At 36.4% G+C, this 13,147-nt stretch overlaps 1 protein-coding gene across 1 annotated transcript in view; it reads left to right on the forward strand.

The window, feature by feature from the left end:
* Positions 1-13,147, forward strand: part of LRRK2 (leucine rich repeat kinase 2) — a 59,604-nt gene that overhangs the window by 36,533 nt on the left and 9,924 nt on the right. The window contains exons 31-43 of the mRNA XM_054177929.1: positions 673-891; positions 3,152-3,353; positions 3,950-4,038; positions 4,783-4,970; positions 5,947-6,101; positions 7,068-7,214; positions 7,370-7,561; positions 8,310-8,456; positions 8,764-8,864; positions 9,044-9,234; positions 9,887-10,047; positions 10,800-10,970; positions 12,777-12,877. Of these exons, the coding sequence (XP_054033904.1) occupies positions 673-891; positions 3,152-3,353; positions 3,950-4,038; positions 4,783-4,970; positions 5,947-6,101; positions 7,068-7,214; positions 7,370-7,561; positions 8,310-8,456; positions 8,764-8,864; positions 9,044-9,234; positions 9,887-10,047; positions 10,800-10,970; positions 12,777-12,877 (2,064 nt within the window). The remainder of the gene's footprint in view (positions 1-672; positions 892-3,151; positions 3,354-3,949; positions 4,039-4,782; positions 4,971-5,946; positions 6,102-7,067; positions 7,215-7,369; positions 7,562-8,309; positions 8,457-8,763; positions 8,865-9,043; positions 9,235-9,886; positions 10,048-10,799; positions 10,971-12,776; positions 12,878-13,147) is intronic.

A 13,147-nucleotide genomic window follows, 5' to 3' on the forward strand; every position in this document is an offset into this window, starting at 1 on the left:
GGTCTCTTCCAACCTGGTTTATTCTATGTATGTATTCTATGTATGTATTCTATGTATGAATGAGCATTACTTGTCTTTTCCTTTTGTATGATGGTTAGCCATGTCTTATCCTGTTTGTTAAACTTAGGTTTCTCACACATCTCGCCTTGAGCAGTGATACAGGATAGAGGATTATAGTCAGTTCATTGTTGAAGAATACTATTTCTGATGTGTACTCCTTTGCTATGCATACTTTCTGGTGCTCATTGCTGCACTGTTCCAATGGCAACCTATTGGAGTACCCCTTGCTTTTCCATTTTGTTGGGTGCTTGTAATGAAAAATACAGCTGTCCCTCTATTTAGATCTACAGTGCTTCCTGTTATAAAAAGCTGATTTTTAAAATATTTCTATTTTGAAATATACTGCTCTTTGTATGTTGAAAAATATCGTTCCTATTTATAGCCTGATGCATTTTATACTGCCTTACCCAGTCAAAGACGCTACATGGGATTGCAGTTTAAACTTACTCTGAATAAGAATATAGAGTAGTACTTCACATTTCAAACTTATTTTTTAAAAGGTATAAAGGGGGAGTTGTTTTTTCCATTGTATTGATTGTTTTGACTAAGTTTCTCACATTTCACATCAGCAGCCACTATTGAGCTAATTGACTGTATGGATTCTACTAACAGGCTCGAGCTTCAACATCCCCTGTCATTCTGGTTGGCACTCACTTAGATGTTTCTGATGAAACGCAACGTAAGGCCTGCATGAGTAAAATAGCTACAGAGCTGTTGAATAAGCGAGGCTTCCCAGCAATCCAAGATTATCACTTTGTGAATGCTACGGAAGAATCAGATTCCATTATCAGACTTCGGAAAATCATAATAAAGGAGAGCCTTCACTTCAAGGTAAGCCTACATACTGCTTGTAGTGTTGAAAGCACCGTTACTCAACACAATTAGATACATCTTTTTAGTGTGATAGCAACCTCATTTTGCCTTCTGTAAAATGGTACATGCAGCAAAATAATGAAGGAAAATCACCAGGTTTGTTTTTATTCAATTTTCTACCAAAAAAAAATTCAACTGAGTGAAAATCTCAGATGAGCTATGTTTTTAAGCACTAGGGCCATAAACAGAGTCTTTAATTTAAAATGGACTATCTTCTTCTTATGAAGAAATCTGATCAGAGCCTGTTTTTTTGTTGAATGGCAACAAGTAATTGTAATAATAAACATTTCAAGATTTCAGGGACCAGAAAATAAGATTTTATGATTTCTGAAAACAAACTAATTCTTCATGTACTGATTTCATTTTATATAGTGTGAAACTGTTCCTAGAAGGAGGAAAGTAAATTGAAGCAGAAGTAATTTTTTTTATTCCAGGCTGGATGAGGCTCTGGCCAGCCTGATCTAGTGTGGGGTGTCCCTGCCCATGGCAGGGGGGTTGGAACTAGATGATCCTTGTGGTCCCTTCCAACCCTGACTGATACTATGATAAAGGAATACCCCTGGAACTGAATGATACTCCTAAACTGGAGAATCCACACTCATAGTTCTGTTGTCTCCATAATCATCCCTACCACTCATCCCCTACTATCTCCTTAGCCACAGCATGAAGCCCTAAGTGTGAATGACAAGCATAAAGAGAGTAGCCCAGGCATGGACTGGAAAGACAGGATCCAGTCTGTAGCAAAAGAAAATGCATACCTTTTTTTAATTATTTTTTTTTTCATTTATACTATAGCAATCACATAGTGTCACAACATGTTAAAGAGTAAAGGTCATGTCCTGTGCTACTGAAGTCAATGGCAGAATTTCTAAATCAAAACAGAGACCAAATATCTTCTGAATTAGTGCTTGGAAGGTTTTGTAGAGAAAATGCTATGTTTATGACCAGCCTTACACTGGTGATACAAAGGAGAGGGAAGGATTAAATATGCCTCTTGTTTCTCTCCCAGAACCTAGCAGTTTAGCCATATCCATAATCTGCCTAACTTCATTCCACATTGCAGAGAATAACTAACCAGTGTTAAGTAGCAATGGAGTAGAATGGATTCATTCCACTCTTCACATATCCAGTAGGCATGAAGAGAGATGGTATTTGTAAAGCCCTGTGTCTCATGGTACTACTTCAACATTCAGAAGAAATTCTGCTTTTTGAAAACATTTCACTTTTGGGTACCTAAGAATAGTTCCTGCAAAATCCGTCTCTGTTGTGATTGTGTCTTAAACTGATGTTTAAACACCTACACAAAGGGAAGATAGCCTGAAGAAGATAATGTCTGTAAGTAACATAGACACTTTGTGAAAGAAGTGCTACAAGGTACCTGCTTAGAAGTCAGACAAAGTGAGTTAAGTATTTAATGTTGTCAACAAATGCTCTGAGTCTTTGAAATTGCACAAGGTACTAACTACATTTTTGACATGTGAGAAACAGCACAGTGCATCTGTGTTTAACTTCTTCGAGAGGAAAATTACAAACTAAGAAGCCAATATGGAAATGTTGGGAAAATTGTTTCCCATTTCCTCAGAAAAATTACTAGATCAGCACTCATAGAGAATGAAAACTTGGTCAGCTACTAGCTAATACAAAAGGTCAAAAGGTGTCTCCAGGGAGGAACTCAGACTCAGGAAGTGAAAAAGGAACTTAAGTGTCTCTAATCTGGCTAAATTTTCTTCTCCTGTCCTCCTGTCCAATGACTCTCAGCAATGCAGACTTTAAATTGAGCTACTGCTCTTTTCCCCCTGGTTTATCTGAAGTCATGTCTAGAGATACTGTAGTCTACAAGAGGTGTCATTTTTTGTTCATTTGTTTATTTTCTTGTCTTAACCTAATATGTATGACATCATCTGTTCATACAGTGATGATTTTCCTTTTACTTCAGATCAAAGCATTTCTTTAAAACTCTGTCTTCTGAGAAGAGATTAATTATTTTTCATGTAATATGGAAATACTTTTTCTGAAGTACTCATTTATAGAAAGACATAATTCTAAAAGAATTAGTTACATCTACCTTTCAGAAGCCATATTACTACATAACTGAACGTTCTTGTTCCTTCTTGCTGCTACTATTGAGCAGACATACCCACCTTACATCTTACTTTTATCATCTGCATTTCACATGAATAAATTTATATATTTAAGATTATTATTCTTAATTATGCAGATCAGAGATCAACCAGTGGTTGGTCAGCTAATTCCTGACAGCTACCTGGAGCTGGAGAAAAGAATTTTGCTGGAACGTAAAAATGTCCCTGTTGAATTTCCTGTGATTGATCAGAAACGCTTACTGGAACTGGTTCAAGAAAGCCAGTTAAAACTGGATGAAAATGAACTCCCTCATGCAATTCACTTTCTGAATGAGTCAGGTAAAATGCTGCTTCCAGTGTATGTTTCTTAGTGCTTTATTAATAATCTTCAGCAGGCGTGCATTTTTAAACCTCACACAAGGTTGCCACAAAGTATTGAGCTGAAATTCTTAAGCTTATGTAATGCTTGATTAATAATCCAGGTTGTCAAATCATAATGGAATTTTGTGATTCAAAGGATCTGTATTGTGAAAAACCTGTCTCTTACCCCTCCTTTAAAATATCATACTTGATGGTTAGCACAGTTTCTGAAGAAAGATGTGATTGCTGTAGTAGCTTGAATAGTGAATAGATGAATATTTGCAACAGCTTCTCTCTGTGCTGTTCAGACTTCATACGATGAAGTAATAAACCACACAGAGCATAGCTGCTTGGCAAAAAAAAAAAGTCAGATTACAAATTTAACAAAACATCTGAAAAGAAATGTAAAGCTGGGCAAATCAGGATTACATTCTGCTTCTGAGATACTGACATAAATTCAGTATCCAAATAGCTTATGTCAAGTCATGTAAGAGAAACAGCCCAGAATGTGGTGTTTACTTTGCTTCATATGGAGCTTGAAAAATGCATTGCTAATGTCCATGTTCTTTATGCAGGTGTACTCCTTCATTTTCGAGACCCAGCACTACAGCTAAGAGATCTGTATTTTGTAGATCCGAAGTGGCTATGTAAAATCATGGCACAGGTTAGACTCTGGTTACCTTTTATATCTGCATGCATGGAACTTTTCTCCCTATCTGAAACCTCTGTAATTTATCAGTAATTGTTCACCATTTCTTCAGTGTTTCATAATCTAGAGTAATCCAAACTGCACTGCACACAAGGATACATGTAGAACAGAAAAAAAAACCACCACCATGGATGAAAAGAAATCTTGTGTTACATTAAGATGAAAGCTGGAACTTTGGATTAAAGTAGTAAGAATGGGTCAAGAAAGGTTGTATGCTTCGTATTGATGATGGCAGAGGGAAGTGAGTGATACTGGATTCATGTGTCTGGATGGGAGTGGAGCAGACTGCTGAAGTGAAACCATCATTGAAATATGTTTCTAGAAACAATACCAAAATTTTAAGTATATATTTAGATTTACTAGTCTTTCATTCAGTGCAGGAAATGAGACAGCAAAAATGTAAGTTTGAGCCTTTAAAGATGATGGGACTAAGAGTGAGAAAGTACCTAGAAGATCACAAGACACAGTGAAAGCTACTGAAGAATGGTAGCACACAAGTAGCTTCAAACAGGTTAAATTTTTTCACTGTTGTCTTCTTGTTGGGTAGTATTGTGGAAATGTTTTGTTTCACTGTGAAGTGGAATCCATTTTTTCCTGCTGAATGATAGGCTACCAAATACTTCAGAGAACAGAGTTTGCCAGGAAAATGCAGTCTGGTGATGGCCATACACCTGAAATTGTTTTGCTTTTTCTCAAAAGATCCTGACAGTGAAAGTGGAAGGCTCCTCTAAATACCCAAAGGGAATTGTAAAGCGTTCAGATGTGGAAAAATTCCTTTTAAAGAAGAGCAAGTTTCCTAAGGTCTACATGTCACAATACTTTAAACTTCTGGAAAAATTTCAGATTGCTTTGCCATTAGGAGAGGATCAATTATTAATCCCAAGCAGGTAAGCAAATAGTTAAACCCAGAAATGACAGCCGTAGAGGTCAATCAGAATAAAAACTTCTCATCAGGCTAACTAGTTTAACCGATTATCAAAGCAATTTGGTACATGAAAGCATGTCTTAGTACACTACATTTTACTGAAAAACATTTCAGGGACGTTTTAAGCTGATCTTCTGCAAGGTAAAGCTCACATCATACTTGCATGGTGAGTAAATGGAATCTATAAGTGATAAAATGCTTGTGAGGGTAATATTTCTTCTACAGCTACTATGCTCTGAGTCTGCAGCAGGAAAGTTATAATTCAGCTTTACATTGCAGTGTGCCAGCATTACAGATATTTATTGCAATATAAAAGATAACTGTGAATTTCTATAGCCTGTTTGCTTGGAATGAGAACCACAGTCAAGTTACTCAGAAGTATCATCTCTTCCAAACAGTCTAGTTATTAAAATTGGTGACAAAAAAGTGTTATGAATTTGAGTGCAGTCTTGAAGCAGGTAACATAATTTCTGTGCCTCAGTTACAGATCTCCATGATGTATTTAATAATGCTTACATTGATTCATGGAGGAAGTGTGGCATGGTTGCATTGACTGAGTTTCTGCATTCTTCAAGGTCATGGAACAGGAACATTTTATCCAAATGTTTTTAATGTGTCTCAGGTTTTCCTCACATTTACATTCTTTATCAAATGATTGTTAGTAAGGTTCTGTTGGGTTTAAATTACAGCAGCACTTCATTTTAGCACAAGCAAGCAGAATAAGCAAATTGGCTATCGGTCTGTTCCCTGATCATTCAGATAAGTAATAAGTATATATAATTATATTATATAAATATTAATATATATTATTATTTATAATATATAATTATAAATATTAAATAATGAGTAATATATTTTACATAATAAATAACGGATGTCATCAGTCAGTTTGGATAAAGTACCTCATCAAATACTGTCAAATATTTTTATTCTTTCAGTTTGTCTGATCACAGACCTGTTATAGAGCTTCCCCACTGCGAAAATTCCGAAATCATTATCAGGCTTTATGAGATGCCATACTTCCCTATGGGATTTTGGTCCAGGCTGATCAACAGGTTGCTTGAAATATCACCTTACATGCTGTCAGGAAGAGGTACATCTTTCAATGTTTAATAGCAAGTCTGTTTGCACTGCATGCCCTCACCAGCATATGAAAGCTGTAATCTCCAACACCATTTTGCTCTAGCTAATTTCTGGCTGCTTCACAAATGCTGCACAAATGCAACTTAGAAGTATCTTGGAACAGAGAGTGCCTGATATTTACAGTGGTGTGCAAAAGAAATTGAAGATTGTAACCAGCCTATTCTTCTTCACTTGCTGGAGATGGAGAAAATCCTTCTATTTATGCAATATTACCATTTACTTCTACAAAGAATACAGGAAAGGATATGTCTTCCATGCAGAATAACAAACCATTTGAGGCTCATTGATTCTCACTTTAAGAAGGTTTAAAATCTTATTATGTATCAAAAGGCAGGGCACCTGGGGAGTGGGGTCTTCAATTTTTTTTTCAATAATTCCATGATTTGACAGGAGAGCTGTCTGCTGAACTTTGCAATTTCATCTTTGGTTTCTTAATGTGTGATTTATGAATACTGGTAGTACGTAAAGTATAAAAAAAAAATGCATTGCTAATGCTCTACAAATGGTGTATGACTGCCTGCCCTCCTGATACTATGTTGCCTCCTGAGTATAGAATTCCAGTCACGTCTTGCTGTTTCATGAGTATGTGACAGAAGAAAAATTCAAATCACTGACGTTTTTACATAGGTTGCCTAAGGTACTCAGTGTTTGATCCTGAATGTACCTAAGCGTTATCTACTACATGCATTATCTGCTACAAGACTGAAAATGCAATTGAACCCCAGCTGACATATATTCAGATTTTGTTGTGCTCATCTCTCTGCAGAGTTTTAGCCTTTATTTTGTTTGTTATTTGGGTAGACATAAACCTACAGTCATAATTAAATATTCAAAATACCGTAAATTACTCTGAATAATTTCAAATGCTACACTCACATTGGAGATCAGATTTTTAATCTCATTTTTTGTTTTCTAGAGCGAGCTCTTCGTCCCAACAGAATGTACTGGAGACAAGGCATCTACTTGAACTGGTCTCCTGAAGCTTATTGCCTAGTGGAATCAGCAGTACTTGACAACAACCCAGACAGTTTTTTGAAAATCACAGCACCTTCTTGCAGAAAAGGTTAATTATTCCTGAGCCTGATTTTTGCTCCAGTTGGATTGCAGCATGGCATTTTGATTTGTTGTGCTTTTGCCTTTAGAATGTGTAGAGTTTAGATTTGTGATTACAAGTATGACAGGCTGAGGCTGTAATCTCCCTCTTTTGTGTCTTTAAAGGGTGCATCCTTTTGGGCCAAGTCGTGGATCACATAGATTCTCTTATGGAGGAATGGTTTCCAGGTTTGCTGGATATAGATGTATGTGGTGAAGGAGAAACACTGTTGAAGAAGTGGGCTCTCTACAGCTTTCAGGATGGTGAAGAACACCAAAAAATACTACTGGATGACTTACTTAAGAAAGCTGAAGAAGGTAAATATTTGTCATTTGAGTTATGCAGGGGTACACCTGTATGCAGATAACTATCATATGATATCCCATTTGTAACACCTGGGTACTTTACATTATTTTTAAATGATTCATTTGGTTGAGAAATAACTACAGTATAAGTCAAAAGCAGCTTGCTTGTTTGTTTAAGTAACAGCTGTCTGTATAGAATATGGGACAGTTTGCAACTACTCTTTGTAAATGGCAATAATGAAAATAATTGTTTTGTCATGATACCAGCAGTGCGATTTCCTTCATGGATTAAATCCAGCACATAGTAAAACTGATTCTAGATCTTTCAGTTGGAGCACACACAACAGTAATTTAAAAGGCAATATTCAGAATGACATTCTACATACTAACAATTCTTTTTTTTAATAGATAGAAACATAATCTCTTGGTTAGTCTAGTGTTGCTACACAGCAACTGCTGCTGTCGCATTTGATCGATATATACACAGAACCCTGAAATCACTTAAAAAATGTAAGATATATTAAGTTGAATGGCGACCTTAATTACTGTTTTGTTCCATATGTATATATCTGTCTTTGTGTGTGTTTGTGCATATATATATGTGTGTGTATGTATATATATGTATAAAGATTTAATTTTAGGTTATTAATTTGATTTTAGGTACATTGATCATACACACTCACAGAGCTCTGTGTACCTTTCAGTGTGTTTTGAGTGATGACTACCCTTTTATTTTAATTGTCTCATTTGTTTTTCTTAGGTGACCTTTTGGTAGACCCAGATCAACCAAAACATACCATTCCAATAGCTCAGATTGCTCCTGATCTGATGCTGGCTGATTTGCCTAGAAATATTATGTTGAATAATGATGACTTGGAATTTGATGAAGCTCCTGAATTCCTCCTGGGTAAGCACTATTTTTAGCGGTTTTTTAACAGAGGTTATATAAACAAATCTGTTGCAGTCATTTCTGCACATCAAACAGTTTAGAGGTTTGTTTTCTGTGGAAATGTATTTTTCTAAGGTATTCTGAATTTTTCAGGGTTTGAGTTTTGAATTTTCCATTATCATCTATGCTGGATGCTGTGTTTTATGTGTTTAGACTACTGATCATGAGGCTTATCACATTTTAAAATTGGACCCTTTAAGCTAGTTTTTTGAGAAATGGTTGATACCACTTTGTTTGTAATGTTTCCAATTTTATTGTTGAAAAGGTGATGGTGGTTTTGGATCTGTGTACCGTGCATCCTACAGTGGAGAAGAGGTTGCCATAAAGATATTCAACAAACATACTTCCCTGAGGCTTCTAAGACAAGTAAGAAATAATGCCCTTTCTTTTCACCTGTAGTGCCACTCTTGAAATACTCACCTTAGTGAACAGCTTACAAAGTTTAAGTAAGTTGCAAGACTTTACTCCAAAACATTTCTGCATTCACTTCAGAGATACGGCGGTTATGTTATTTACAGTATTCCATCTCATTTTACAATTTACAGGAGCTCGCAGTGCTTTGTCACCTCCACCACCCCAGTTTAGTGTCTCTGCTGGCTGCTGCGATCCGTCCCCGGATGCTGGTGATGGAATTAGCCCTTAAAGGGTCTCTTGATCGTTTGCTTCAACAGGACAATGCAAGTTTAACTAGAACACTTCAGCACAGGATAGCTCTACATGTGGCGGATGGTTTAAGGTAAGCATCACTTCTTCATTGTGATACAAATATTATATGCTAGCAAATAGGATATGCTGCAAATGAAAAACCTTGATTTTCTTTTATCTCAAGCAGAATATTCCCTGTGTCAGACAAATGCTTGTATTTTTATGCTTGATTAGCTGATATATAAGACAAGTTTGTTACCTGTTTGTTTTTTTTCCTGCTAAGGAGTGGCACTCATATAAACAGAGAAACAGGAAGAGCTCTGGGTGGAGTGTCTACGTGGCTGTTGATTTCTTATCAAAATGTCAAAGAAATGAATTTAGTGCATTTTTATGTTCTGAAAGCCCATGACGTCCTCAGTAAAATGACAAAACCAGCAAAGGAGCTCTGGGAGCAGTGAAGTTTCACCTTCTAAGATTCAGTTTTCAAACTGCCATTGACACTTACAAAGATACTAAAGTATTGCTGTGTTTATGTGCCAGTAAATAGTATTTCAGAACAGTTCTGAAGTCAATGTCCAGTAAGCTGGTGTTGTGTTGGTAATGTTTGACATTTTTAACATAATACTTAACATTTGAAAACACAGTTTACTGTTATGGGAGTAATGCATTCAGTGGGGGGGGGGGGTGTATAGATGCATCCCTGAATTATGAATGCTTTCAATCAATACTTTTTTTATTAACAGGTACCTGCATTCAGCAATGATCATCTACCGTGATTTAAAGCCTCACAATGTCTTGCTCTTTACCCTGTATCCTAATTCAGCTGTTATTGCAAAGATAGCTGACTATGGCATTGCCCAGTATTGTTGCCGAATGGGAATAAAAACTTCGGAAGGCACACCAGGTGTGGAAAAATGCTTTGGTTTTTATGTAGTTTGTAATTCAAATCTGTACTCTAGTTAAAAATCAGAGAATGTTGCCCTAACCCTATTACAGGTTGTGATACCAGATTTATACATCTTAGTCTTCTTGTTCATGTATTTACACCTTTCAGAAGAATCAAGAAATATCCTAAAGGTCTTAAAAGAGAATTAGTTAAATTACATTCATCCATTACAATTTTTGTCTCAGTTTAGTGTGGTTACTGTGATATTCAAATTATACAGCTAAAAGTATGTATTGTTTTAATTTTCAATAATGCAAAGTTAGGTCTTCATTTTTCTTAAAGGTGATAAATACCTGCACTGTTCTCTGACTTCAGAGAGAACATATTAGCATCCATTTAAAAACACTGAACAATTCCATAACTTTGAAAAGTTATCTTGGAAATTATGCATAAGGGTGTGACTTCAAATGTTTTGGCCGTCAGTGAAGACTGCAGACTTGCCCTTCATTTTCAGTATTCATTGATAAATGAATGATTTTAGGTTTAACAGTCAGGAGCTCTGTAACGGATGTACTATCCCCTTCCTTTATACTGATTGCTGACACTTTTGGAGGTCTGCCACAGGCAAACTATTGCCAGTCCAGAAATAGTGTGCCATTGTTTGTTTACTTCCTGTAATATTTTCATCAGTAAGTATTTGTCCATGAAAGGATAAAGATGGCTTCATCTTGGTATGAATCATAACCACTAATGAATGATTTTATTTGCAGGATTTCGAGCACCAGAGGTGGCCAGAGGAAATGTTATTTACAACCAGCAAGCTGATGTTTATTCATTTGGCTTGCTGCTTTATGACATTTTAACAGGAGGGGGTAGAATAATGGAAGGCTTGAAGTTTCCAAATGAATTTGACGAATTGGCAATACAAGGAAAGTTACCAGGTATGCCTTGTTTCTTGAAAGTTTTAACATGAAAGTGGACCATTTGTCCTAGCTCCAAAAATAACACCTCTTACGTTGGATCTCAGTGTCGTCAGAGGAGGAGACTAAATAATACCGCTTTTTAGAAGCTTCTTTCAGCTTCATGCAGTCTAGATATAGTGAGAAATGGGCATCTATTCAACATCACTTTGGTTATAATTTCACTGCCATTTCAAAGAATCCAGCTAATGCATTTTATAAAGAAATGAAGGGTTTATATACTTGGGACTTTACGCAGACCTAGCTAAAATGGATATTGCTGAAGGTACTTTCTACTTTACATATTACCATGACAATGCATGTCATGCACGAAGATCCACACAATTCCACTTCTGTTCTTTGACTGTGATACATTACATTAAAATATCCATATTGAGAAGATGCTTTATTTTTTTTTAAAAAGCTTGGAATATTACTTTCTTTTTTAAAAAAGTTCCACTACTTTAAAAGACCTGCCACCCCTAAGAGTTGTAGACAGCAACTCCCTTTTAATTTGTCAAGAGTGTGAAGTCCCTGCCTAGCTACAGGCAGTCTTCATATTCCATTTGCATTATAATATGTAGTTGGCTCCTGGAAGGAAGGTTAAACAGGCTGTCGGGTTGGATGTGATGTAGCCAGCTGGACAACATAACAACTCAGTATATGGCAACCTCCATGTAAAGAACTGTTGAGTTGTTATACTACTACAAGCTTAATGTGGGACATTCTTACTTACTCTCCTGTGGTAGTGGATATACTCATGAAACATTCTTTAAGACTGAAAACCTGTTCCATTTAGGAAAGGGCAGCAGCCATACCACTTAATCTGACATGGCTTCTCCATTAGGGACAGAGAGTTCATACATTTTCTGCTCCTCAAGGAGAACAGTCCAGTTTGTAGCTCAGATGATTTAAACCTCCTCACTGAAGAGGCCATCCCAAGAACCGATGACTAAGTGCAGCTTTGAGTGCAGCTGTCCATCTGGCTGTTTTCTGTATTATGAGCCCTATCAGAAGTATTAGTTGCTGACGATAGCACAATTTCATCTGTGCTCAGGCTTAGCTTCTATATATTTCCATCAAAAAAGTGGCTGGCTGAGCTCACAAGTAAACAGTGCCTGTCTGAACAAAATATGTTCATTTGCAGGTATTTATCATTAATGTTACCTCTGTCTAATGTAGGACTGGAATATCTGTTGTGGATAATGATGAACTAAAAGCAATACAGGCTGTATTCAAGAATGATTTGTTCTTAGAGGTCAGCCCCCAATTCATAAGACATATTCAAAGCATTGATTAGGAATTTAGACATCCATATCCCATAAATACTATATGGAGTTCTTTGTCTAGATTGCGCTACAATTTATTGGAAGCTCATTTGTATTCCATATACTCTGCCCAAACACAAAAGAATAACTGTGGAAAAAAGTGTTCACAGGGATTTAAAAGACTACAGACCGAAATTATACGTGCTTGAATGCTCAGCATTAATCAAAACACAATTCACACACATCTGTGATTCAGTCCCAAGTATAGGGACATTAAAGAAAAAGTTAAAGGAAAAAAAACATTTGCTTTAACTGCTTTTAATGAGAAGGAGTCTAGCTCTAGCAGATGAGCAGTTCCAAGCTATCCATGCTGATATTTTACCTGAGAGTATGATATTTCTTAAAGCAGCTCTCTGAGCAGTTAATTAGCTCTTAAAATAAGAAACAAAGTTATTCAGAACTCTCACTTCTGAACTGTTCTAAAGACTGGTTAAGAAGTTACCTTAATTTTACATTTTAGATCCTGTCAAAGAATATGGGTGTGCTCCCTGGCCTAAAGTTGAAAATTTAATTAAGAAGTGTTTAAAGGAAAACCCTCAGGAGCGGCCAACATCTTCTCAGGTATTATGTAGTGTATTTATTTCTATTTTTGTGGTGGGTGATACCACAGAGTTACTGTGCTTTCTGAAAAAGAACAGGACATTGAAGTTTGTAGGAGGCACACAGTCTTTTCTGTCATTCTTTTCTGGAACTGAAAGAGTCATGGAATACTGCCTGCTCTTGCCATCCAGGATAAACTGCTGTTTTCCCCTGTGATTGTAGCAAAACAGGGTTGGGAATACTTCCAGGCATTTACTAGAACTATGCAAAGGGATTTTATGATATAGTATC

The sequence above is a fragment of the Dryobates pubescens genome, chromosome Z, assembly GCF_014839835.1.
Source record: "Dryobates pubescens isolate bDryPub1 chromosome Z, bDryPub1.pri, whole genome shotgun sequence".
Lineage (NCBI taxonomy): Eukaryota > Metazoa > Chordata > Aves > Piciformes > Picidae > Dryobates > Dryobates pubescens.